The sequence below is a fragment of the Rhipicephalus sanguineus genome, chromosome 4 (genome assembly GCF_013339695.2).
Source record: "Rhipicephalus sanguineus isolate Rsan-2018 chromosome 4, BIME_Rsan_1.4, whole genome shotgun sequence".
NCBI lineage: Eukaryota > Metazoa > Arthropoda > Arachnida > Ixodida > Ixodidae > Rhipicephalus > Rhipicephalus sanguineus.
This window is the reverse complement of record NC_051179.1, coordinates 131465297-131490252: the sequence shown is the minus strand read 5'-3', so window position 1 is coordinate 131490252 and position 24956 is coordinate 131465297. Positions and strand designations below refer to the sequence as shown.

At 46.1% G+C, this 24956-nt stretch overlaps 1 protein-coding gene across 1 annotated transcript in view; it reads left to right on the top strand.

The window, feature by feature from the left end:
* LOC125758302 (uncharacterized) overlaps nt 1-20606 on the top strand; it is a 32236-nt gene extending 11630 nt beyond the window's left edge. The window contains exon 11 of the mRNA XM_049415341.1: nt 20274-20606. Coding sequence (XP_049271298.1) covers nt 20274-20606 — 333 coding nt within the window. The remainder of the gene's footprint in view (nt 1-20273) is intronic.
* The last annotated feature ends 4350 nt before the right edge of the window (nt 20607-24956 follow it).

The window sequence follows — 24956 nt, the reverse complement described above, 5'->3', positions numbered from 1 at the left end:
AAAAATTTAGGAGATAGTACGTCTTATGGAGAGTTTTATAAAAATAATTTCTGCATTTCATCGATAATTGTCTTTTCTAAAAAAATTCCCGAAAACACGAAAATTTACTCAATTTTACCTACGCTCTAAGGAGTAAAAAATATAAAGCTGCTATAAGGAACTGCCCTATAATGAAATAACGATGCTCGAAAAACGCAAAAAAGCAAGTGTTGAACGAATGCCTGGAACGGTCGATTTATAGCGAATTTTGTTTCGTACCTGGTTTTCCAACATTTCGTGAAGTTCAAATGGCGCTCAGGTGCCCAAAATATTTTTGGCGCTCAAATTATTTTGGGAGAATACTCTAGACCTAATGTCTATATTTGTGTGATTTTCTCAGACTTTTTGAGAGAAATTCATTTTTCTCGAGCTCCCCGACTGGGACAGTTGGCGTGGAATGACCCAATACACCATTTGGCTTCAGCTTTGTATGTCTCATACTGGAGACAGACGTGACCTTCACATCCTACTAAAATTTGCATAGTTATTAAACGCAAACAAACTGCTGCCGGTAACGGATGGCACGTCTATAATGGCAACAGCGCTCACTTTCTTTTCGAATTCATAACATAACTAAAAAAAAAATGTCAAGTGGACCGAGGAGCGGGTATAGTTTACCGGATATTACCGCGAAGTTTAATAGCCGTTTCTCGCAATTTCCAAAAGGCGACATGTGCAGAGGATTTATGTCGACTCTAATTTCATTCGATAAATACGCGCGTACAATTGATTGAGTATTGTGATGTTTTCTTTCGCACAACGTACAGCGCAGCCGTGCCAGCGCACTGATCTGACGCTGTATCATTAGCTACAACTGCATAACAGCTGCACCAAAACAAGTGCAGTGCGCGGGAAAAATATGCCATCATATTGGTTCAGTCAGGCGTACGAATTGACAAGTCTATGTTCTCGCATGCGTGTCAGAGAAGCGCCGGCGAGTGCGACCGGCGGCGGTGGATGACCGGAGGCGTTTGCTGGAAGCGCGTCGCATCTATGCTCATCGCTTCTTGTGCGGACACCGTACAGAAAAAAAAATGCTTCATTTAGGTTAGCCGATGCTACAAGTGTGCTGTAAAGGCATTCGTACTCATCGGAATCGTGTATTCTGAAACCCAGAAGCGCCGATAACACGTAGACGGACTCGGTCGGTACGCTATGCCTAAACTTTGGTGGCAATCATGGTAGTAGAATATGATGGTGGAAGTCATACTTGGTGGGGTTATCTCGACGCAGGCCGAAGGTAAAAGTTTGTGCATTTTAGATTCGCATGCATTTTCACTGTTACCTTAAAGTGCCGCTAAGGTAGGTGAATGTGCAAGAATTGCCAGAGTTGCGTGTCTAGCGTGGCGGTATCAAGCGGCGGCTGTTTTCTGGTCTCCCCGCTGGAAGGGCTCATTTACTTCTCGGCAAATGCGCGGCGATGTAACGCAGTTACTGTCCCTGTTCACACCGACACTTCTAGACTTGTAAACATCACAATGCAGCAGCACATCGCGGATGTAAACCTGATAAGTACGTGCGTAAAATGTAAACATTCACGGCTGCTGTTCTCTACAAACTTGAGGCGGTTATTGACGCCGCATGAATAAAAAAAAGCGTACTCGAAAGCTTAATGATCGGCGTTGACTTCTTTGAACTGTAAACATATTTTTCTGCACATTCAACAGGAAAACACTAAAAATGACAGTGATTTCACATAATGTCACGTGCACTTCCATCATGCCACCGTCATCCACCATGCTTCCACCCTGCCACCGTCAACCAGCTTGTTCACCAAGCCATCCACCAAAACATGTTTAGCTCGCCACCATCAGCCAGCATATTTCACTTAACACCAAAAGAAGCTCGCCACCACCACCACCACCACCATCTGCCACCATTTTTCCCACTCTCGCCATCATCAGCCATTATGACCACCACAGCTTCCACCACATCCACTATTCTTTTCACCTGTCCACTATTGTTTCCACCTTATCCACCAAGAATTCCAGCATCCACCAACCCAGGATTTTCAATAGGGTATATACACGCACACACACCAAACGCACGCACGAACTAACAAAAATGACTGTTGAACCTCCCCCCCCCCCCCTCCCGGAAAAAATTTCTGGCTACGCTTCTGCAAGGAACCCAAAGGCGAAAAATAAAACATAACGAAGCAGTTTTTACTTTCGCTCGCCGAGCACTTGGACAAGGTGCCTGAACACCTGAGGGGACACTGCAAAGTGTATCTATTGGAGGTGCTCCTCAACTATGAAGTTGTGGAAGTGCCAAGTGCATTGTCACCCATCCGGGGGCCACTGACCCAACTGAGTGGTGATACGAAGTTGCCAGGAATGCTGCCGAAGTCTTAAGACCCTACCCCAATTTGTAGACAATAAAAATTCTTGCGAATTTTCACGTGGGTGGAAAGTAGTTTAGTCTTCATGAAAACTTCAGGGCCCAAGTGCTGCTTGGGCCCTGCTACTTCCTCAACTGACAATGAAACAATGCAAAATTCGTCATCAGAGGCCGAGTAAATGATCTTCACAAAACTACAGTGCTCTCGTGAAGCACAGAACAAAAATCTTTACAACACGAAGGCAGAATGCACCACTATTCCAATGAATTGCTACAAGGCACGTAGCACCCAGCACGTGGATAAAATTTTGAGTGCATAGGTAATAAGAGCATTATGTAGAAATGGGTGTTCAAAAAATACTACCCTAATTGCAAGCTTGCAAAACAAGCAAATATTCTGCCACTGATGACAAACAAGACTTTCATTCTGTTGGACGCCCTGTCATATCCGGTGTAATTTTTATTCCACCAGAAGCGCCCTTTCTTCATATGGATGTCACTTAGCTGCATATTGGGCAATTTTCTGAATGATTGGGCTTCTATAGAATCTTTGGTGCCATGAGTACATTTACCATTGCGGTGCCATCATTGTACAAAATAGAAAATAGTTGTATTTTTAGGCTTTCAAAGTGGCGCATTCTGCGACAGCAAACAGTGATTACAATATCGCTAAGTAGTGCTGATGTTGAGAACAAAAATACTGCATTTTTTGTGAGTGGATGAAAGGGGACTGTTTTAATAGTCATAGTAACGACATGATAGTCAAGTGGTAGTGCAGAACATAGCACGTGGTTCGCAGTGTCGTCTGGCTTGACCACTGCTGAACATTATTTCAGATTTGCATGTTCTTTTAACTTGGCTTTGTGATTATTGTGACAGGCGGCTTTAGTAAAAAACACATTGTTCTGGCAGCACGCTGTAATCAATATGAGAAGAGACAAGGAGTGCTTGACTGTATTTAATAAGACAATGAGTCCCTTTTAAGACAAAAAGTACCTTTTAATATAACCTGTCACTATCACAAGTCTGAACACACCAAAAAAATGTGACTAAACACATCACATTGAAACTCAAATTACAGAAACGATGCTCCAATATAATGAAAAAAGGACATGGCTGATCCCTCTGTCATCGGAATCGGTATAACACGTAAGTGAAACGGCCTTTACAGACGTCGTTGAGCGTTTGTTGTGCATTGTTTCAACGCAAGGGCGAAAGAATGAATGCTATAGCAACAAATTGTGATGCCACACTACGAACGGCAAGCAGTTCAAAACTCGCAAGGCGGTGCTCGAGCAGAAGGGACCCACGGAAAGAACATACACAGAATGAGCGCGAACTGTCACAGCTAGACAATTAAAGCGCGCTGCTCAAACACAAAGGAGGACGCACGAAGCAAAGGCAAAAGTATACACAAGATGAGCGCGTACTGTCACAGTTGTAACTTATTTGAGTGTGAGCAGCGCGCTCCTTTTGCAAAAGCAGCCGCTGCAGTGAGCGAAGTGACCTGCGTGCTCTCTGTAACTTCAACGCAAATTTGCGATGAGAGCACAAGGCGTAAGAACCAACCCCCCCCCCCCCCATCACGAGATAAGCGCACGACCACGCCCTGTGGAGGTGCACGCGCATCGCAACGCGCGGGGCGACGACTTTTAAAGCGCGCCCTTCGAGCCCTTCGCGCCATATCCCTAGTGATAATGAAAACACGCTGAAGTGCCACAGATCTCTGAGTAAGTACCGCCAACGGTAAATGGTGTCTATAAATAGCTCGCGTTAGTATGCTGAAGAACGTACAGTCTGATGATGATGATGATGATATGTGGTGTTTAATGGCGCAAGGGCCAATTGATGGCCAAAGAGCGCCAGTTCATGAGACTAAGGATATGAACAATGGTTGCACTCATTCATTCATTCATTCCACTACACATATTTCACGTCACTCTCATGATTTTAATATATATATATATATATATATATATATATATATATATATATATATATATATGTTTTACCCGCCTTTAGCGCGAGGAATTTTAAGGCCCCTATACAGCTACTTACCGAAGAACGTACAGTCTGTGGCCCAGTAGGTTCGCGCCGCGCACTGCGGAGCGAGGGGTAGGTTCGATTCCCGGCGATGGAACGTTTTCTAGTTTTTTCTTTGCCATCTGTTAGAGTATATTTTACACACGTCATATCCGCGACGGAAATACGTCAGTGGGAGCCGTGGTGGACCCCGGCATAAAGCACTTTCGTGTTGAAAAAGTGGTAATTGCATATAACTTTTTTCTAATCTGCATGTAAACGCAAGTCTAATTTACAAGCCTGTTGAGTTAGCAGTAGAGCTATTACAGCTAGGCAGTTGATGACAGTACAAAGAAATTACACATGTAGCGAAGCCTTGGAAAACTGTAGTGGGTTATTCCAGCGGCTTGAAGTAGGTCATCCTTTTCGTCTCTTCTGAAGAAATGCCGCTCATGCTGCGAGTCCACCCTCCGCCTTGACTTGCCATTATGGTGCGTGCTCCTCGTGCTGTCCAATTAACACCCTCACAGATTGTGCAGAGTGCTGTGCCCTCAAAACAACTTCGATGCCCCTGAAACCGCTGTCTCCATTAGGGACACAAAACTTGACAGTTTACAAAGACAACCGATGACGACACTTTCTGGGCTGTCTCTCCATACAGCTAGCGCCCTAAATATTCATTCTACAGCAGTATCAGTGATGGAAGCGACATTTTGCTTTTTGAAGCAGATTCTGGAGCAGAAAAAATGCTGCTTTGGAGCAGCAATCGGCGTTTTTGGAGCTGATGGCAAAATATTCAGTGCGACTCCTGGAGTTTAAAGCATCATTGAAGCATTTCACAAACATTAATATGTATTATTAAACAAAATACACATACAATAATCAGTGCTAATTGCAAGAAACATAATTAAGCAGATGGATGGTCACTGAACACTAACAAAGATGAGCTATGCATTTAAAATGCCAGTACTTGTGGCAGAAATTATATGAAAGCGATAAAGCTGAACGCCAAATGATAAAACTAACCACAATCACATATGACCATCACCAAAGAAGCAGTTTATAAATGGTACGAGATCAAACCAATCTGTTATTTTCATACTTCACCAAAGTAGCCTGCACTGAAAATTAAAAAAAAAGCAACTCAATGAGCTAGCTATGCACTTAAAATGCCTGTTCTTGTAGCATAAACGAGGTCAAAGCTGATAAAGCGATAAATGTAAGTCACACATCACATTTGTAACAGCGACAGTTATGAATCAGTATGATATTGAACTAATCTCGCACACATTTCACCAAAATAATCTGCTTGTCAGGTACAAATATATTGCTAAATGAGACATATATTGACAATGCTAGTATGCAGCTCGTATACATGAGGCGTACTAGGATGATAGTATACAGCTTGTTTTTGGTTTTGTTTAGGCTCGCTGGATGATCACACGGTTAAAGTTCATTGTTTTCAGCTTCCGAGTGCCATTTCAGAGCAGGTTCGGAGCAGTTACTAAAAACAATTACAGTTTGGAGCAGCATGGAGCAGCATTTTGCTTTCGGGGCAGTTTGGAGCAATTGGAGCAGCACTTCCATCACTGGCAGTATGCACAGCTCGTGTCTTCAGGACACTCAATGCCGTAAATTTATCATAATTTCGGTACGCTCTCATGGCATCATACGAGGACAAGATTTACTCTCCCGCAACGACACAGTCATTCGTTGCACACCAGCCGAAATAGAAGTATTGCCGTTCCCAGATTTCATGCCGGCAGGGAGACCATTGGTTTCGAACAAGATACTCATCAAAGATGACACCAAAGTGCCTCTGAACTCGTCAACAGTTGTGTCTGCCTACTGTGACGGTCTCTCCTACCCACTGCACTCTTTTCGCCACCTGACCGCGTTTGCACTAGGAAAGGCGTGCTCGTGCTTTTTACGACTGTGCAAGTTTTCGCCCTTTGTGCCCTTTCGAGGGCTGCGTTCCTACTTTCGACGCTTCATTCGAAATTTGCCAATTTAATATCACCACTAATGGAGCTCCTTGGAAGTCATTGGCCCCTCAATTCACGGTTGTCAGAGTGCGAGGACACTTTTGCAAAGCTCCGTTGTTTGTTGACGCCTCCTACAAGACCATGCCACTACGAGCCTATTACGGATTTTTCACCCTTCTTATTGTACGGCCAGATTTTACCGAGCATACGCCTATTTCTGCCACAGTCAGACACGCTGAAGAAAGTCGCGATGTTTCCCGGACTTTTACCACAAGTGACCAAGAGCAGCAGAAGAGCATTCGTGGTGACACCACTTCAGCGTCCACGTTCTTCCCTGGAGCACTCGTGTGGCTCTCGGTCCCTATCACTGCAAGTGGCCTCTCTTCAAAATTACTGCCCGAATACGAAGGCCCTTACCATGTTGTCGAACACTCAACCCCTGTTAACTACCTGGTTGAACGCGTTGAACCATCTTTGGACATGCGCCGTCGAGGGCACGACATTTGCCCACGGGAAGCGCCTCAAGAGCCGCCCTAACCCACTCATAGCGACAAGCTGCTAAGTCGCCGGCTGGCTCCCTTTTCGTACCCAGGGTCATTGTAGTGAAGCCTTGGAACGCTGTAGTGGGTCATCTTCTTGAGCTCTTTTCTGAAGAACACCGCTCGTGCTGGGAATATGCGCTCCGCCGTGACTGTCGCCATTGCAGTGCTCCGAGTGCCGTCCATTAAACACCTTCCCACATGCAAGGTACAGTAACACTGATGTCAAAGGAACACTCCATAGGCACCTTTTCTGTTAAGGCCAGACTCCGGAGATTTTCCGCAGTCAACAGATCTCAATGAAATTTTCAGGCTACATTCAGCTGCGCACTTCCACATTTATACAAAACTTCAGGCTTCGATAGATTTGCAGATTTCTCGCAAGCGTATTTCGTTGATTACATAGGATAAGCCAATTGGCTTCCCACAATTACTGGCCACAGTGTCTGTGACATATATGGAAGCCCACGCAAGCTATGCTCACAATGAAAAGTAGCTCACAGTGACAAGCGTATTGTAGTATCATAGTATGGTGAAAAAAAATTGGCCAAGCTTGCACTAAGCCACGCAAGACTTCAAACAGCGAGATTGGACGATTCTGAAAACTAATCTGGTTGCTTCTAGGTTGTTTTTACTGCTAGGCTTTAGCTAGGTGATGCTAGGTTGTTTCTACGTTGATTCTCAACACAAAGAGGTTCGAGTTAAACCACAGACAGTCACAGACACACACGGTTGTCCAAACTTAACCGTTCCTTAGTATTCTCTCGTACGTACGCAGTGTCATCAGCTATTTGCCATCGCTTCACAGCGATTTGTTTGGCTAACTGTTGCCTTTTCATTTTTAATGGACCAGTGGTGAGTAGTGAGATTTACCCAATTTCTGTGGCACATGCGATCGACTCACGAGGAAAAATTTGCAGAACAGCTTTGCTGCTAAAACAATGTGCTCATCACTGTGCAGCAGGTAGAGCTGCATGGGGCCCTGTGTTGACAGGACACCAGATTTTGTCTTGCCAAGGCATTTTGCCCACAGCACTGTTGAAATAACGATCATAGAGATCCCTGACCTGCCGAGCTGCTTGGGCAAAGTGGCGTGCCTGTGTACGAGCCACCTGCATTGGCGGCTGTGCAAGAAGGTCGCGCCACAGGCCGGACCGCCGCTGCCCAAAGCCATCCACAGAATCAGTAAAGCCAGGGCCACTGTATTCATCGTCATCTTCGGTGCATCTGTGCATTAGGAAGTTGTGGAGTGCACAGAGGGCCTTCACCAGCACTTCAGCTTGTTCTGTCTTTTCGCCCATGGCCCGTGCCGAGATTCTTCAGCTGGTCGCTAGGATCCCAAAAGCGTTCTCAGCGCACCTCCTATTTCATTGAAAAAAAGGTGAATATTTGCCATTTCAGTCCCCACTCCTCATCATATCATTTTCAGGTAAGCAGACATTTTTAACACAATTTTTGAACTATCACCAACAGCAGTGGCAGAAATTTTGGCCCCATTTTGCGGTGTCAAATCGGACAGAAAAATGCAAAGCAAGACACGCTGCACTTGCTCATAGTGTGTGCAGGTGACATAACGACTCCGGATTTGTCGTCGACGCGGTGTAATGCACGGATGATGCACCTGCATCCACACAACAGACGGGGTCCTAGCAGACAACAGCCAGATCGTTCCATCGCGTTCATGGCTGCTGCTGTTTGCAAATCATGGTGTCTTTCCTTTCACATCAGGAACAGGATTTTGCCACAGGAAGCTAGAGCATTGTTTGGGAGCTTCTTGCCTTCTGCGAACCACGGAATTCACGTATGCAAGATTGAAAAGTCTGAATGGCTTCGTATGGCCCGTCTGCACAGACAACTTCTTGTTGCACAAGTAAGCACCACTGGAGATCCTTCCGCTGTCACCAGTCGACTCCACGAGTGTACAAGTTCGATTGACCGCACGACTGAATCCTTGTGGCAGTTCCAGCTCAAGCAACTTCGACGACACCTTGCCGACAAGCCGACTGTGCCAAGAGAGAAAAAGTCCACTTTCTTCAACAGGGAGGTCTTCCTCAGGATGTGCAGCACGCCCTCACCTTGGGACCAAAGTTCGCTGTCGAGAAGAAGAGAACCGCTCCAGAACTTCTCACTCTCGTCCGACAGGTTTCCCAGAGGGCGCTGGCGAAGGACGCAGTGCGCTGTGTGCCGGATGGTGTCGACGCCTTGAACTTGAACAAGCCGCCCGTACCAAAGATATGTGTAGAACGTGTAGCTTCATTTTTAAAGGACAACCACCTCTGCGTCTTACCCGCTGACAAGGAGGGTGGTTTTGTGGTATTGTTTCATGGTGAGCTCGGCATATCAGCATCAACTTTGGGCTGTCCAGAGAGCCTGCGATGCGGCGGTTAGGCTAGGTCTAACTGTCCCCACGTGGGAGCGGCCCGCGGTGTCACCCTAAGGGGTGGCACTTCTCCGGATCTTTAAATAAAGTTCTTCGTACCGTACCGTACCTTCAACGCAAAAGCCCTTGACGCTGTCAAGAAAGCTTTTAAACCATGTAAAAATTTGTCAATCTAATGAAAAACTAGACAGTGTTATTAAGGGTATAAGCTCAAGTAAATGTGATTGCCTTGACGTGTTCTTTAGCGCAAAAACGCATAAGCTAGACGCACCTTTCCGCGTCATTGTGTCGGAAAACGGCACCTTGCAAAGGTGTATTGCCTTGTTTTTCCAAAAAATGCTAAACATGTTACCAGTTGACGATCCGTTCCTCGTAAAAAACTCTGACTTTGTTTTGGACTATCTCAGATCGTCATCGCATAAGCATCTCAATGCTTTTTCTATAGACCATGCTGATCTCTTCTATTTCCTGCCACACTCTAGTCTGCTGTCTTGCGTTCAGGCTTGTATTGACTGATTTGGAAATGTCGCCTTCATGAACGCTACCGGGATGAAAAACGGGGAATTTCTGGAGGTCCTGTGTTTTTTATTGACGGTCTACTTTTATTCTATGGGAAGGGAAGCCTTACATAAAGAAGCAGGGAATTTGCATCGGCTGCTGTATTGCACCCATTATCAGCGATTTATTATTAGCGGAGCTTGACAAAAATGTGTGATCGGCTCGCAGATTTTGAGGTTAAAAGAATGTTTTGATATGTCGATGATTTTTTAAATTTTTCTTGACTGCAGTGCTGACTGTTTTGATTTTTTATCCACTAACGCCCTTTCTTTCGTACGCGAGAGCTTATCCCCTCTAGTCGTAACACATGAGTTGCCGAAGGACGGTAGTATTCGCTTTCGAGACATCAGGCTTTTATTCCATGACGAACACATTCACTGGAAGTACGACCCTCGCGCCAACAAGCTACTGCTTCCGTATCAGTCGGCACACTCCAAGTTGGTGAAGAGGGTCAGAGGAGGTTTATTGGCGGTGCGTTCCTGTGGTGACTCAATGAAAAAACACAGCCAGTCAGGGCAGAGCACCGTCCAGAAAGGTGGCAGCGACCAGCAGTGCGAGGCGAGCGAGCCGAGCAACAACCAGCACGCCGAGCGTTGGCGATAGTGCTGACCGGCGACGCGTCTTCCTCTTCACAATTCGCCCCCGCCGAAAAAGAACTGAGAAGTACTAAGAGGGCTTGCCAACACAGTGCAAGTTTACCTTTCTTTCTGTTCTAACGCTTTCGATATGCGCTTGTGTTCAAGGCTCACACGGGACAGCATGTCTTGGTTCGCATAACTAAAAAGGCTAGCGTGTTAAAAACGGCTTGTGCGGGCGAACAGCCTGCGTTTGTCCGGACATGTAGTTGCCGAGTGTCAGCGTAAATATCGGCGGCGGATTTCGCTCGGCGTTCATACCGAACTACGTTGTAAAATATTGTGTAGTGGCCAACGCAGACTTGTATTGCTGCGACATTTCAGTACAAATAAAGCGGCTGTGAACGGCAGCCGTTATTTAAGCGTATCAATGTAACTAAGTGAAACGTAGGCTTAACAACGTGCAGCACATCAGCAGAAAGTTCGATAGCAGACGAACAGAAGGTCCAAGCAGGCTTTCGCCTTCGCGTTCTTTAAAGTTGTAAGCAGTCCCCGATTTTTTTTTTACAAATCTGTAATTGTGTATTGAAAGCAGTTGTCGCAGTTCAGTACATTGCATCTGTTAGAACATTTGAAGCGGACAACTTTTACGTGTGAATTCACAGCTTACGTGAAATTGTTACAATGTTCTCAGGAGTTTTGCAAATATCCTGCCTACAGGTTAGTTATATTTCACAGTAGTGCATAATTCATCAATTTTGTCCTCTTTTGATGTGTTATTAGGTGCAGTTTGCAAAATTGTGATGTCACTTTTCATTGCTGAGATAGAGCCATTGCGTTCGTCTGTTTTTTGTTTCTACAAAAGGTAAACCCAATATTACTATTAACATTGGGTTTAAATGCAACAAAGCCAATGAGAGAACTAAAGTTGTCATTCTCAAGAACAAGAAAAAGCTTTCTCTATTACAATATATTTACATAGAAGCTTTCGAAGTAAAGCCAGGGGGCAGAAACTCCCTATACCTCCCATGGGACGCGCTCTCGCATGATGATAGGCTGCGGCAGCGCCGCTTCCACCAGTGGCGGCTGCCGGGTATCTACAAGAAATAATTCACAAACAAAATATTTCTTTCATGACGTCACTGGTGGGGTTTTCAAACATAGAGAAAGGGCGCGAAACCGAGAGGAGGAGGGTGACATCGGAAGCCCTCTTTCCGATTTCGCATGCAAGCGGAATGTGTTCGCGCAATCTATCAGGTCCGCTGGCCGCTCGGGCGACGCGGCCATTCGTTAAATTTGGTTTAATATTTTTTTAAATAGTGTTCGTGGGTCGTGAAGTGCACAAACGAAAGCTGACCAATTTCTGAATAAAACAAAACTCGATCAACACAAGTAGAATTTAAATCTTTTTTTTTTTTAAGCGCATGTTTCGTACTAAAAAACAGAGACACGCCGTGTGAAAGTGTCAATTTGCAAAAGCAGCTTTAACTGACAACTGAAATATGCATATATTGAGCAAACATTGAACCCAGAATATCCGAACGAATGCGAAAATTATTAACAATTACGAGCAGGCCCCGTTGTACTTGACTCGATCCCGTCTGTTATGACGGCGAATATATTTTTCTTACAGAACTTGAGTACCAAACAAGACAGAAGTTCAGAGGAAGATGGATGCTTGAAGCGATGAGAAATCATTGAAAAGGGAATGCCACTGAAGACAATGTTTCGGCATGTTGCCTTGTCTTCGTGAGGGCAGCAGCATTGCCTTGACGAAGAAAAGACTGCTTGTCGGTCGCAACGTTGGCTCCAGCGATATTCCCTGTCAAACGATTTCTCAAAGCATCAGTGAGCGCATTACATGTATTTCAGTGACAGTACTAGAAGTAAAAGACCAAACGTTTCAAACTGGCTACATGCATTTATTTCCATAAACACGAATGAGCCTATAATATTGCTTCACGTCATCAGCAAGGACAGGTGGGCAGCGCTCTTGCGCAGCCCTGAACTCCATGACCAAACCCTGGCCGGCCAGAGTGCCCGTGAACGGGCCACCAAGCTCCGGTTGGCGGTCCCTACGTGGGACTAGCCAGGTGGCGCGGGGTCTCCCCTGCTAGAGAGGCTAGAAGGGTTTGGCTAGTGACGCCTCTGTCGGCCGCCGCGGTGAAACGTGTTTTTATGACGCCGCTAGGTGGCGCTGCGCTCCGGAGACGAGTTAGAGGCGAGCTGATGAGCTGGCCGCGCTGCCGCTGCCTATCATTGTTTCTTTGCTTGTGTTGGTGCTTGGTTGTGTGGAAGCGCTAGTTTTGTTCGTCTCTGCACGTGGTGAGCCAACGTATGCCACTGTTCGGCTTTACTGCGGCTTACCTGATATGTTTCCGCCGAACGTCAACTGTGACATTGATTTCTTCGTATTTTTGAGTATGCCTGCTAAGAAAGGCAGGACATGCTTCGTGCCGCTGTGCAAAGGCGGGTACAAAACGTTTGCCGAAAAAGTTTCCCTGTTCCGTGCTCCGGCATTCTTCTCGTCGAGAAAAATGAGCAAGGAACGTAAAACGAGAAGACAGAGTGCTGGACGAGACATGCGTTATGTGTTCTCGTCATTTTGACGATCGGTTCATTGTGAGGACCTTCAAGCACATCAATAATGGAGAGCTTATAGAGATAGACCGTGAGCGGCCAGCTCTTGCTGAGGACGCCGACCCGAGTACCCCTCGAAACACCTTGAAGACTTGATTGCTTGTTTGTTTGTTTGTTTATGTTGGGTTTTATGGCGCAAAAGCGACTAAGGCTATGCTGCGCCAGACACACGGTGATAAGAGAGGAAAAAAGCTGTAGTGAAAGTACACTATGATCTATGTGCTTGGAGATGACAAATGGGATATGATGAATGGTGTAGCGTGGCTGTAGAGAGGCCTAAAATTACTCGCTGCATAAGCGCGTAAAATATATATATATATTCTAAAATTATGGGCGCGATGCGTGGGATTGTCAATGTATATGAACGGTGCACGAGGTTATGGTAAAACTGTAGCGGCGTTTACGTAGCACTACTGCTCTGCCCGTGTCCTTATATCCAAGGGCCGGGAGGCCAGTGCCTGATTTAAAAATACCTGCCGCAGCAAGGGTCTCTCTGGCGAGGCCGTGCTGCAGGTTGCATTAGTTAGACTGCTATTATGGTGAAGGTGGCACAGTCTGTCATAATTACAGTTTGTTTAATAATTCTGCTTCCTCTAAGAAGGTGATCACATTAGCCAAGGGTATTAAAGGCTCATCATCAAGGAGTAGCATCGGGTGAAATGGAATGTTTAACTTATAAAACGTATGAAAATGTTTTTGTCTGAGCGTTTCCAGATGTGGGCAAGCTATTAAAGCGTGTAGTACTGTTAGTTCCTCGTGACATTTACTGCATGTTGGTGGTTCTTCGTCTCTCAGCAGATAGTTGTGTGTGACGTGTGTGTGGCCTATTCGTAGTCGGCACAGGACCACTTCAATAAAACGTTCTTGGTGAAAACACGTCTTCCATTCACCAAGGACAGGTTTAATTAGATGATGCTTGTTGTGATGTTGTGATTTCCATTGATGCTGCCAATGTGAGGTGATGGCGCGGCGAACTGCATGAATCCCATCCCTAACGGGTATGTTGATCTTTGAGTGATGCATGTGTTTCGCCGTTGCAGCTAATTGGTCCGCTCTTTCATTACCTGGAATACCAACGTGGCTCGGGACCCAACAGATGCGTATGGTGTGGTCTTCAGGCAGGTGAGAAAGGATATTTAGAATATCACCTGTAAATGGCTCATACTGAGATTGAGGATTTAGGGCTCTGAGAGCACTTAAGGAGTCTGTAAAAATGACTGCTTTTTTATGTTTTGAGCTAGTAATATTTCTTACTGCCATCAACAAGGCATAGCATTCAGCGGTGTAGACAGAGACGAACTGCGGCAGTCTGGCTACTTGCTCGTGTATTCCTCCTACAACGCTGCTTCCAACATACGCAGACGTCTTAGAACCATCCGTATAAAATTCTTTGTAAGTTTGGTACGTTTCTTGTAGTGTGCGGAATTCCTGCAGTATATGTTCACGTGGGGTGTATTGTTTTTTTATATGTGTTAGTGAAAAGTCAAGGTGTTTGGAGAAGTCATTCCAGGGAGCCAGTCTAGCTGGTCTTCTGGCAACGGAGAGTGCTTCATTAGGGGCATTTAGGGCGTGAAATTTGTCCTCAAATCTCAGTATTAATGGTCTAATGGCGTTTGGCTTATTCGTGTAGTGTAGTCGTTGGTCAGAGCATGTGATAATGTTGTAGCATATATGGTCTGGTGAAGAACGAACTCTGAGGACATATGTACACATCAGTTGCGTTCTCCTGTACTCCAAGGATGGTTCGTTGCTTTCAGCGTACAAGCTAGGAATGGGCGAGGTCCGGTAGGCACCTGTGGCTAGGCGTATCCCTTTGTTATGGACAGGGTCTAGGCGCTTGAGGTACGAGTCTCTTGCAGAACCATAGATAATGCTACCGTAGTCTAGTTTACTACGTACCAACGAACGATAGATGTGTAGGAGACATTTACGGTCGGAGCCCCAGCGCTTCCGGGACAAGACTTTGAGGACATTAAGAGCTTTATTGGCTTTGACCTTCAGATGATTAATGTGTGGAAGAAAGTTAAGCTTCTTATCAAATACTACACCCAAAAACCTTTGTTCCTGTTTTACTGGCAATATTGTTTCGTTTAGTTTAAGGACCGGGTCTGGTTGCAAGCCTCGTTTGTGAGAGAACGCCACGGCAACAGTCTTTTCCTCTGAAAAGCGGAAGCCGTTTTTGTTAGCCCATTGGATTAGCCTGTTTAGTGCGATTTGAGTCTGTCGTTCACACGTCGCCATGTTAGCTGACCGGCATGCTATCTGGAGATCATCGACGTAAAGTGAGTGCATAAGAGTGGATGGTATGACCTGGTTGACAGAGTTCATTTTGATGACAAAGAGGGTTGTGCTTAAGACACAGCCCTGAGGCACACCGTTTTCCTGAGTAAATGGACGTGAAAGCGTTGAGCCTAAACGAACTTGAAACGTTCGGTCTGATAGAAAGTCGGACAAGCAGTTGAGCATCCGTCCGCGGATTCCTAGATCCGCCAGGTCTCGTAAGATGCTATATTTCCAAGTTGTATCATAAGCCTTTTCAAGATCGAAAAACACTGCTAAGCAGTGCTGCTTGTACAAAAAGGCTTCTCGAACTATGTGTTCAAGGCGAACGAGGTGGTCGGTAGCATCCTTTCTTATAGCCACACTGATGGACATTTAATAAGTTATCGGTTTCGAGGACGTATGTTAGCCTAATGTTAATGATGCTCTCGTAGGATTTTGCTATGCAACTTGTGAGTGCTATGGGCCGGTAGCTGGTTGGTAAGGTAGGATCTTTTCCAGCTTTCAAAAAGGGGATGATGATAGCTTTCTTCCAATTTGTTGGCATTCTTCCAGTCTCCCAGATAACGTTAAAGAAGTACAACAATGTCTTCACCGCTTCCTGGGACAGATGGGCGAGCATTTGGTAATGTATTCTGCCTGGACCGGGTGCTGTTTTCTTGCCTTGCGAAAGTACACTGTTCGTTTCCTGAAGGGTTAAGGGGGCATTGTATGGTTTATGCTTAAAGCCAGTTGTGGGAAGCTTTTGTTTTTCCATTGACTGTTTGTGTTTTAAGAAGGCTGTCGAATAGTTGGCTGAGCTCGAAATAGTGCAAAAGTGCAGTGCTAGTAAGTCTGCCTGTTCGTCTAAGGTTGTCTGGATACTAGGAGTTGAGATAATGGGGATGGTATATGAACTATAGTTGCCGGTAAACTTGTGCACCTGATCCCACATTCTTTTAGATGTGATGGAGCTGTTTATAGATGAGGCGTATTTCCTCCAGGACACTTTTTCAGCCTGCCTGCGGACAAATCTTGCCTTTGCCCTTGCCTTTCTAAATGATACGAGGTTGTCTTGTGTGGGGTATCTACGAAAAATGCCCCAGGCCTTATTTTGCACTTTCTTAGCCTGTGTGCACTCCCTTGTCCACCAGGGTTTAAGTTTCTTATTTAAGACGCCGGAGGACTGTGGGATAGATTGTTCGGCTGCTGCGAGTATGCATGTAGTGATTGCCTCATTCATCTCATCAATGTTTAACCCTTGAAGCACCTCTATTTCTAGGGCGGCTTTTTCTGTGAATAGCGCCCAGTCTGCAAGATGTAGTTTCCAACGAGGTGGTCTAGATGGAGTAGTAGGGAGGGTTTGTGTGAGTTTTATGACAGCAGGCATGTGGTCACTGCCATAAACATTATCTATGACGCTCCATTTAAAATCACAAATTAGCGATGGCGAGCACAGTGCTATATCCAAGCAACTCGTAGCTCCTGTGCTTGGGGAGCAGTAGGTGACGCTACCAGTATTTAAAAGACATATGTCATTGCTGAGGATAAAATCTTCGAGGATTTGTCCTCTGATGTCGGTTGTACTGCTTCCCCAGAGCGTTCCGTGCGCGTTAAAATCCCCTGCTATAACAAATGGTTCAGGCAGTTGGTCCAGAATGTGCTCTAAATCCTTAACAGTAAAATGCGTATGTGGAGGAATATAAACGGAACATATGGTGACAGTTTTGTGAGCTAAAATAGTGACAGCCGCGACCTCAATGTGACTGTTGACTGTGATCTCTCGTGCTGCAATACCACTTTTGACAATGACTGCCACACCGCCAGACAACCGGCTAGCGTGAACGCGGTCGCGCCGCACTACAGTGAAAGTTTTAAGAAAGTTTGTGTGTTTTTCTCCCAGGTTCGTCTCCTGCAAACAAATCTACCGGAAAGCCAACGTTATGACAGAATCAGCAGGTATGCGTCTAAGAAAATGGGCATCAAACTCGAAGGCTCTACGTGAATTGTTTGCTGCGACTGAGGAAACCGACATTTCTTCGGACTCCGTGAAAGTGCTCGGACTTATATGGAACCCGTCGACAGACGTTATGACGGTTGCTTCAAAGTCGGCGCTTGGATTCTTGCAGACAGAACGAAAACCGTGTAAGAGATCTGTTCTGCAGACGGTGTCAAGAATATTTGAACCAATGGGAGTGATAGCACCTTTCATTATACAGGCGAAGCTACTCTTTCAAAAAGAGCTGTGAAAGAGAAAGGTTGATTGGGATGATGAGCTACCAGATGATCTTGGTATACAGTGGAGTAAATGGTGCTCAGAATTGCATCAAATTCAAGAGACGGCCATCAATCGTTGGGTGGATGCTTTGCCAGGAGACGGAACTGCGCAACTACATCTGTTTTGTGATGCCAGTCAGAAAGCTTATGGAGCCTGTGCGTTTTTGAGATACGATGGACAAAACAAGACGATCTCTACGGCCCTCCTAATGGCTAAATCAAGAGTAGCACCGCTGCAGAAAGTTACGCTGCCCAGGCTCGAACTTCTGGGAGCGGTGCTTGCTACTAGGTTGGCGACATTCCTTATTAGGACCCTCAACACATTTGAACATAATATAGACGTGACCTTCTGGACCGATTCCACCATCGTGCTGCATTGGATCCGAGGAGCGCCATCCCAACGGCAACAGTTTGTTGGCAATAGAGTGTCAGAAATTCGACGCAGCTTTGACAAAACTCGATGGCGACATTGTCCTGGGACTGATAACCCCGCAGATTATCTTACACGAGGCACAGCGTTGGAATTCCTGAGCCGCGACAAACTATGGTGGCAAGGTCCATCCTGGTTAAGAGAGGAGGAAGCAACATGGCCGACGAACACACCTAATACGCCATGTGAGGAAACAGACTTGAGCGAGTCAAGCGTCGTGCAAGTCTTACATGTGAAAACATTTGGGCCGATTTTGGACCTTCAAAGATACTCGAACCTTACAAGAGTCCTGCGAATTACAGCGTGGGTCTTAATATTTATTCAGAACTGTCGAAACAGAAGCCCTCGAGAGAAATTATCGAGCATAACAGAGAAGGACATGAACAAAGCTGAAGACTATTGGATTAAAGTAGTGCAAGAAGAAGTATACTTGGAAGAGATTGACGAACTCGAGAAAGGGAAATTGTTAAATCAACGGTCGAGTGTGAAGACACTCCATCCTTTTCTGGATGCGGAAAGGCGGCTACGTATAAGAGGCAGGCTACAGTTAACTCAAGAAACAGAAAAAGTGAAGCATCCTGTACTCTTGCCTCCGCATCATCATTTCACTAAACTTCTTGTCCGTGACTGTCATCGGCGCGTCCTTCACGGAAGTGTACAAGACACTCTTACTGAAGTTAGAGAGAACTTTTGGATACCTCGTGGCAGACAGGTCGTGAAGAAAGTTATCGGCGGATGCAACACATGTGCGAAGTATAGAGCCAAACCAGCGAGCGCCCCTGTGGCACCCTTACCGCGTGAAAGAGTGTGTCGCTCCGATCCTTTTCAGACTGTGGGAATAGATTTCGCCGGTCCGCTGTACGTGAAAACGGACAATTCATCTTCAAAAAGTTATATAGCTCTATTCACGTGCGCTGTCACAAGAGCTATACACTTAGAACTGATCTCCAGTGTATCAGCCGACAGTTTCATGCTAGCCTTTCGAAGGTTCACCTCACGTCGTGGATTACCTTGTGTTGTATATACGGACAATGCACAAGCCTTCAAGAAGACTTCAAAGGAAATCTCGTCTTTATCGAGTGCCTTATTCAATGGCCAATTTCAAGAATATTGCTCTCAAAGAAAGCTTGAATGGAAGTTTATTACAGAAAAGGCCGCATGGTGGGGAGGCTTCTGGGAGAGAATGATAAGAACAGCAAAGTCCACCCTACGGAAGATACTTGGTCAGCAAAGACTCACGCCGGAAGAGTTGACCACAGTCTTGTACGAGGTAGAAGCCGTGATAAACTCCAGGCCTCTCACATACTTATCATCGTCACCAGAAGAAATGGAAGTACTAACACCAGCCCATTTCTTGACTGGTAAAAGAATCACTGGCATTCCCTACCACAAACACGAAAGCGACCTTTCAAGCTCCAAGGCCACAGTTACAAAAAGATGGATTCATCGCGCACAGCTAATTGAGCACCTTTGGAAAAGGTGGAGAAAGGAGTACCTTCTGAGCCTACGTTCAGCGCACCATGCCAGTGTTCAAGCTCAAGAATCTGACAGTCTTAAAGAGGGTGAATTAGTGCTCGTCTATGAAGATAAAGCACCGCGGCAGCTTTGGAAGACAGGAAGAATCGTAGAGCGATACCGTGGACGGGATCGGAACATCAGAGCCTGTTCTGTGAAGCTATCCAACGGCTCTGTCATACGAAGAGCTGTGCAACATCTCTACCCCATTGAACTTTCCTTGTCTTAGATGATTCGAACTGCGCGCCTTTTCCGGGGGCGGAAAATGTTGAAGAATTCTTCTATTGTGCAAGAGCGCGAGCGCGAGCGGACACAGAGAAGAAAAAGAAGATCATCGGCAGCGTTCGCCATGAACACTATGTCAGTGCTATAGTCTGCTTTGATGTAAATATATTCATTACCTCTCTCTCAACTGGCGTGGTTTAGTCTACAAGGCCATTGGAGAAAATCTATTTAGCAAATCTTTTACGTCACCTATGTTATGGAGGAGTCCTCTACAATTCCAATGCATAATAAAAGCCATCTTGAAAATAAGAGTTGACAAAAAAGGAAGTTAGGAGCGAATGAAAGATGCGGAAGCTTGAGGTGACATGTCTGAAGATATTCTGGTTGTAACGAAAGGAACCATAACCTTTGAGGTTATGGAGAAGCAAATTAGTTTATTTTACAGGGCCTTTTTGAGGCCCTGTAATTAGGGTTTTCTCTTTTTTGGAGCGGTCGAGCGAGGCTCGCCGCTCCTTAGACATTGCCTGTAGCGACTGGCTTGCGGTGGTGTCCATAGCCTCCGAGGAGGCGTCGGACAGTCGCTCTAACGAGCGATCCGTGCGCCTTCTGGGCTTCGTCTCAGAGGACGAAGCCTTCGGCGCAACTGTAGCCGAGGTCGACGAGGCCCCCACCGTCTGCCCTCTGCACTGGCTCATGCCAGTGCATGTCGAGGCCTCTAGCGGGGCCGTGCTGAGTGGGGGCAGGGCAGCCTTGGCTGCTCCCGCCCTGGGGGCGAGTGACGGTCGCTCCAGCACGCTGCACGTACCTTGGGCGGCCGCCTGATGCCGTCGTGGTGCTGCCCCCTGTTGCACCACTTCGGCAAAAGATTTTCTTGGGAAGTAGGGAGAGACACGATGCCTAGCTTCGCGGAAACTGATGTTGTGTTTGACTTTGATAGTGATAATTTCTTTTTCTTTTTTCCATGCTGTGCAAGATCGGGAATACGCCGGGTGTTCCCCATCGCAGTTAGCGCAGTGGAATTCGGCTTTGCAGTCATCGTCTGTGGAGTGTCCCGTGGTACCACATCGTGAACAGGTAAGTTGCCCACGGCAACTCTGTGAAGCATGTCCGAATCTTTGGCACTTGAAGCAGCGCCGTGGATTCGGAATGTAGGGTACGACAGGGACTTTGAGATAGCCGGTTACTATTTCTTCTGGTAGTGTGCAAGAGCCGAAGGTGACTATTATGTGCTTGGTAGGAGTTTCTTTGTTTTCTCTTCGGATTTTGATGCGCTGTACTTGTATGACATTCTCGTCTTTCCAGCCCGCCAAGAGGTCACTGTCGGTGAGATCCATTAGGTCGTCGTCCGAGACGACACCTTTCACTGTGTTCATGGTTCTGTGGGCGGTGACGGTGATGGGTTTGTCCCCAAACGCTACAAGTTTTGTCAGTTTTTGGAATTGCGACTTGTCTTTTACTTCGACTAGAAGGTCCCCACTTGCCATCTTGGTGGCCTTGTAGCCACTTCCGATGGTGTCAGTGAGGCACTTCGAAACAAGAAACGGTGAAATGTTTCGCGCTTTCTTCTCTGTGCTTTCATAGTGTATCACATGGTACTTTGGAAAAGAGTCTTCTTTCTTCGAAAGGAACTGTACGGTTGCCTCGTTGCGCCCCCTTTTATGGGGACGATCTGTTGAGAAAGTGTTAGGTTAGCCCATGAATAAGTTGTGTGTTCGGTAACAATGCTAGCCACCCACCATCGAGCCCAACGAGGGGACACGACAGAGACTGTGGTGTAGCACGCCCTGCCCTGCCAGCTGTACATTATTACTATAACCGAATATGGTAACCCAAGGTTGGAGGACCACACAGGGTTAACCCTCGCCGCCAGGAAGAATCGGAAGTAACCGGAAAAGAGAAGTAGACAGGAAAGAATAAATGTGGCAGAGAAAGACGAAGAAGAGGGCAGAGAGAGACAGGAAAAGGCGACTGCCGATTTCCCCTGGGTGGGTCAGCCCAGGGGTGCCGTCTACGTGAAGCCGGGGCCAAAGGGGTGTGTTGCCTCTGCCGGGGGGCCTTAAAGGTCCAATCACCCGGCGTCGGCTCAACCCCCAGGATCCCCTTTTCCCCGGACACGGCAGAGCCACGCACGACTAGGCGTGGGAGGGGGTAGAAACCCCCCCGTTAGCTCGGGTCCGTGGTGTCGCTACACACCAAACGCCTACTTGCGAAGACTTGATTGCAAAGCTGAAAAACGCGTTTACTGTGTTTTTCAGCAGAAATGAGCTGCCTGCTGAAAGTATGCTATCATTTTTAGTTTTTGCATGGGCATGAACTCCAAAAAGTTGGCTGCAGCGAGCTTGGTCAAGCACTCACTAGAGAAATTGTCAAGTTTTATAGTTTAACCAGGCTGCACTTCTTCACTAAAGCCATCAACAAAGAGAAGTCTATGCAACACGAGAAGCAAAAGCTGCTCAAACTGAGGCCCTGTCAGTGATCTCCGAACCGCAGCGGTGAAATATTGAATGCAATAAACGTGTCACTTTTGTGTTCTGTTCCCTTCATTATATACCGTTTTGTCATTGCGTCTCCGGAGCGGAACGATCATGCGTTCCTATCCTGATGGCCGAACTTTGGTTGTTCTTGTTCAGCAATACTGTTTCCCACTTACAACACTTTTTTTTCTGGAAGCCTGAAGCAGCTTACATTAAAACAGAGTAATGAGAATGATAGAAAAAAAAATCAACAATACGCCGTTTAATATACCGGGTGTTCAAAGTTACGCTTTATGGTTTTCTTAAAATTCAGCACGGGGAAGAACGTGAAAACCACCTTTGCAGATAAGTTATGTATCCTGCCAAATTAACTAAGATTGAATAATGAACTTCTGAATGAGTGCAGCAAGCGCGCATATTTGTACTGAAAAGTTGGAGGCAGTCGCGTTTATACACAGTTCCACTTGGAAGAATTTTTCTGGTATGTATGCGCCCGGAGATATGCCGCTACAAAGTTTAATTGTGGTTTGCATAATTACGCATGCAAGACGGCGAGGATGGGCGCAATGTTTCTCCCTGGTGTTACGAGCAGTCAATGCTTGCTATCGCCAGCCAGTAGCAAAAGGGTAGCCGTTATCGTCCTTGCCTATGCCTTCGACCCGTTGTCAGATTAAGCGCCGCACGCAACTGCCGCGGCACATCGGAGAGGAGCTTTGTGCCAGTGCTCACTGTCTTGCATGCGATGCAAACCACAATTAAACTTTGCAGCAGGATATCTTGGGGCATAAACATATGCTAGAAGAATTCTTCCAAGTGAAACTGTGTAGAAACGCGACTGCCTCCAACTTTTCAATACACACATGCCCGTTTGCTACACTCATTAAAAATTAATTATTCAATCTTAGTTAATTCGGCGGCTGACAGCGATAATTATTGTCTCACTTTGTGTCCCCCTTGATACATAACTTATCTGCAAAGGTGGTTTTCACGTTCTTCCCAGTGCTGAATTTTAAGAAAACCATAAAGCCCCGAATAATACCCTGTATAATAAAAGCGGGCCAACTCAAACGGTGGGTTGCAAAAACTGCCAGCATCTGCTTATATATGTGCAGTTTCAGGGGTGACCGACCGAAAATACAGTTGCCCAAGAATGCTACACAGAACATCACGACGCTCGTATTGTCCTTTCTGCATGAGCCAAGGAACAATTGCGAGCGTGCAGAAAAATTATACAAAAATGCGCACAGAAAACGCATTGCTGGGTGTCGCTCGTAAGCGGGCGAAAGAGCGCGCGCCCCGCGCCAGTGAAGTCCCTCTATTTTTCAAAAGTAGCGAAAGGTCTTGATCCAGCCGCCGCGCCCTGCGATAGGCCGGTGTGCGCCACGTGACCTTTTCGCCTTCGCGCCCCGCCCAAAGGGTCCAGCGGCGGCAGCGCTGTGCCGGCGATAGGTACGGATCACTGTGTTTTCTGGCGTGGAGTGTGGCGATTTTAGCAAGTAGAGAGTACTTCACGCGCCTCTGTCGCATTGTTGTTGCAAACTAGAAGCGTTTATGTACCTGAAGTTGAGTGGACGCAGGAATTCCGCGTTTGAATTTAATGTTTGGAGCGTGACGTGCTAGTATGTCGGGTCTCTATATATGCCTTCGGTTGCCTCCCCGCGCGGAGAACAGAAAAAAGTTTTTCTTTTTTTTTTTCGTTCCTCGCGGTGACAAAAATATAAGCTGAAGGAAGGCCTAACAAAATCAGTCGCATGAAATTTGCGCCCACAGAAAACACCCGGAAATGCGAAGTAAGTTATTTTGTAATGGTTATAACTTCAAGCAGCCTTTTGTCTGGCAGGCGTGCTTTTGTTCGTGCATATGCATGAGCATTATCTCAGCAACGCTATTATTGATTCGGCATTCTTTATGCCGTAGATTTGTGCGCAGTAGTCAATGGATAGTCACGCCCCGTGTCTCTAAAAATAAATTGCTCGGAACGCAATAAAGCTGCCTTTGTTTTTCTCACCGAGGTGGCTTCAATACTACAAGCTCACAGGGAAATGATCATTTGGGATTAGTTTTTTGCCACACCTTGCCGTGTTTTGCCGCACTGTTGTGTGCGAGATCGATTAAGACTTCTTTGTTGAAGCATTGCGCGTGATGTTTTCCCTAGAGGACCAGAATGCTATTGACATGTTCGAATAAATAATATTGCAAGACGCTGGGAGGAAAAGACTGAAACCATATATGCCATATATGCCATATATTTTAGGGCCTGTACGTGTATACATACCCCAAATTTATTTTAAATTACATTGGGTAACATTGCAACGTATCTTCATATCTGCGGGACACGGAGGCAGCGGGGGGTAGTAAAAGGGGGACGGCTTTGGATAAATGCACGTTGTTAAAAACAGTTAAACATTAAAATGGGCGAGGTACTAGTGGGCATGCTATATTTCCTAAATCTTGAAAGGTACTCAAGTTGCTGATATTCCTAAAATGCAGTGCAACTGAATTTGAGGAATATCAGCCCTTCTCCTAAGGGAGGAATGCATGAGGACTGTCCCCTTTCTCCTAAGTAAACCTCTTAGAGTATAAACAAAATAAGCTTAGTTAAAAATACCGTGTAACCGTGGGAAGCCTTCCGAACACTGACAAACACAGTCAAACCAATAATAGCGCGTATTTTGCGCTACGCAATACAAGAGCGCTA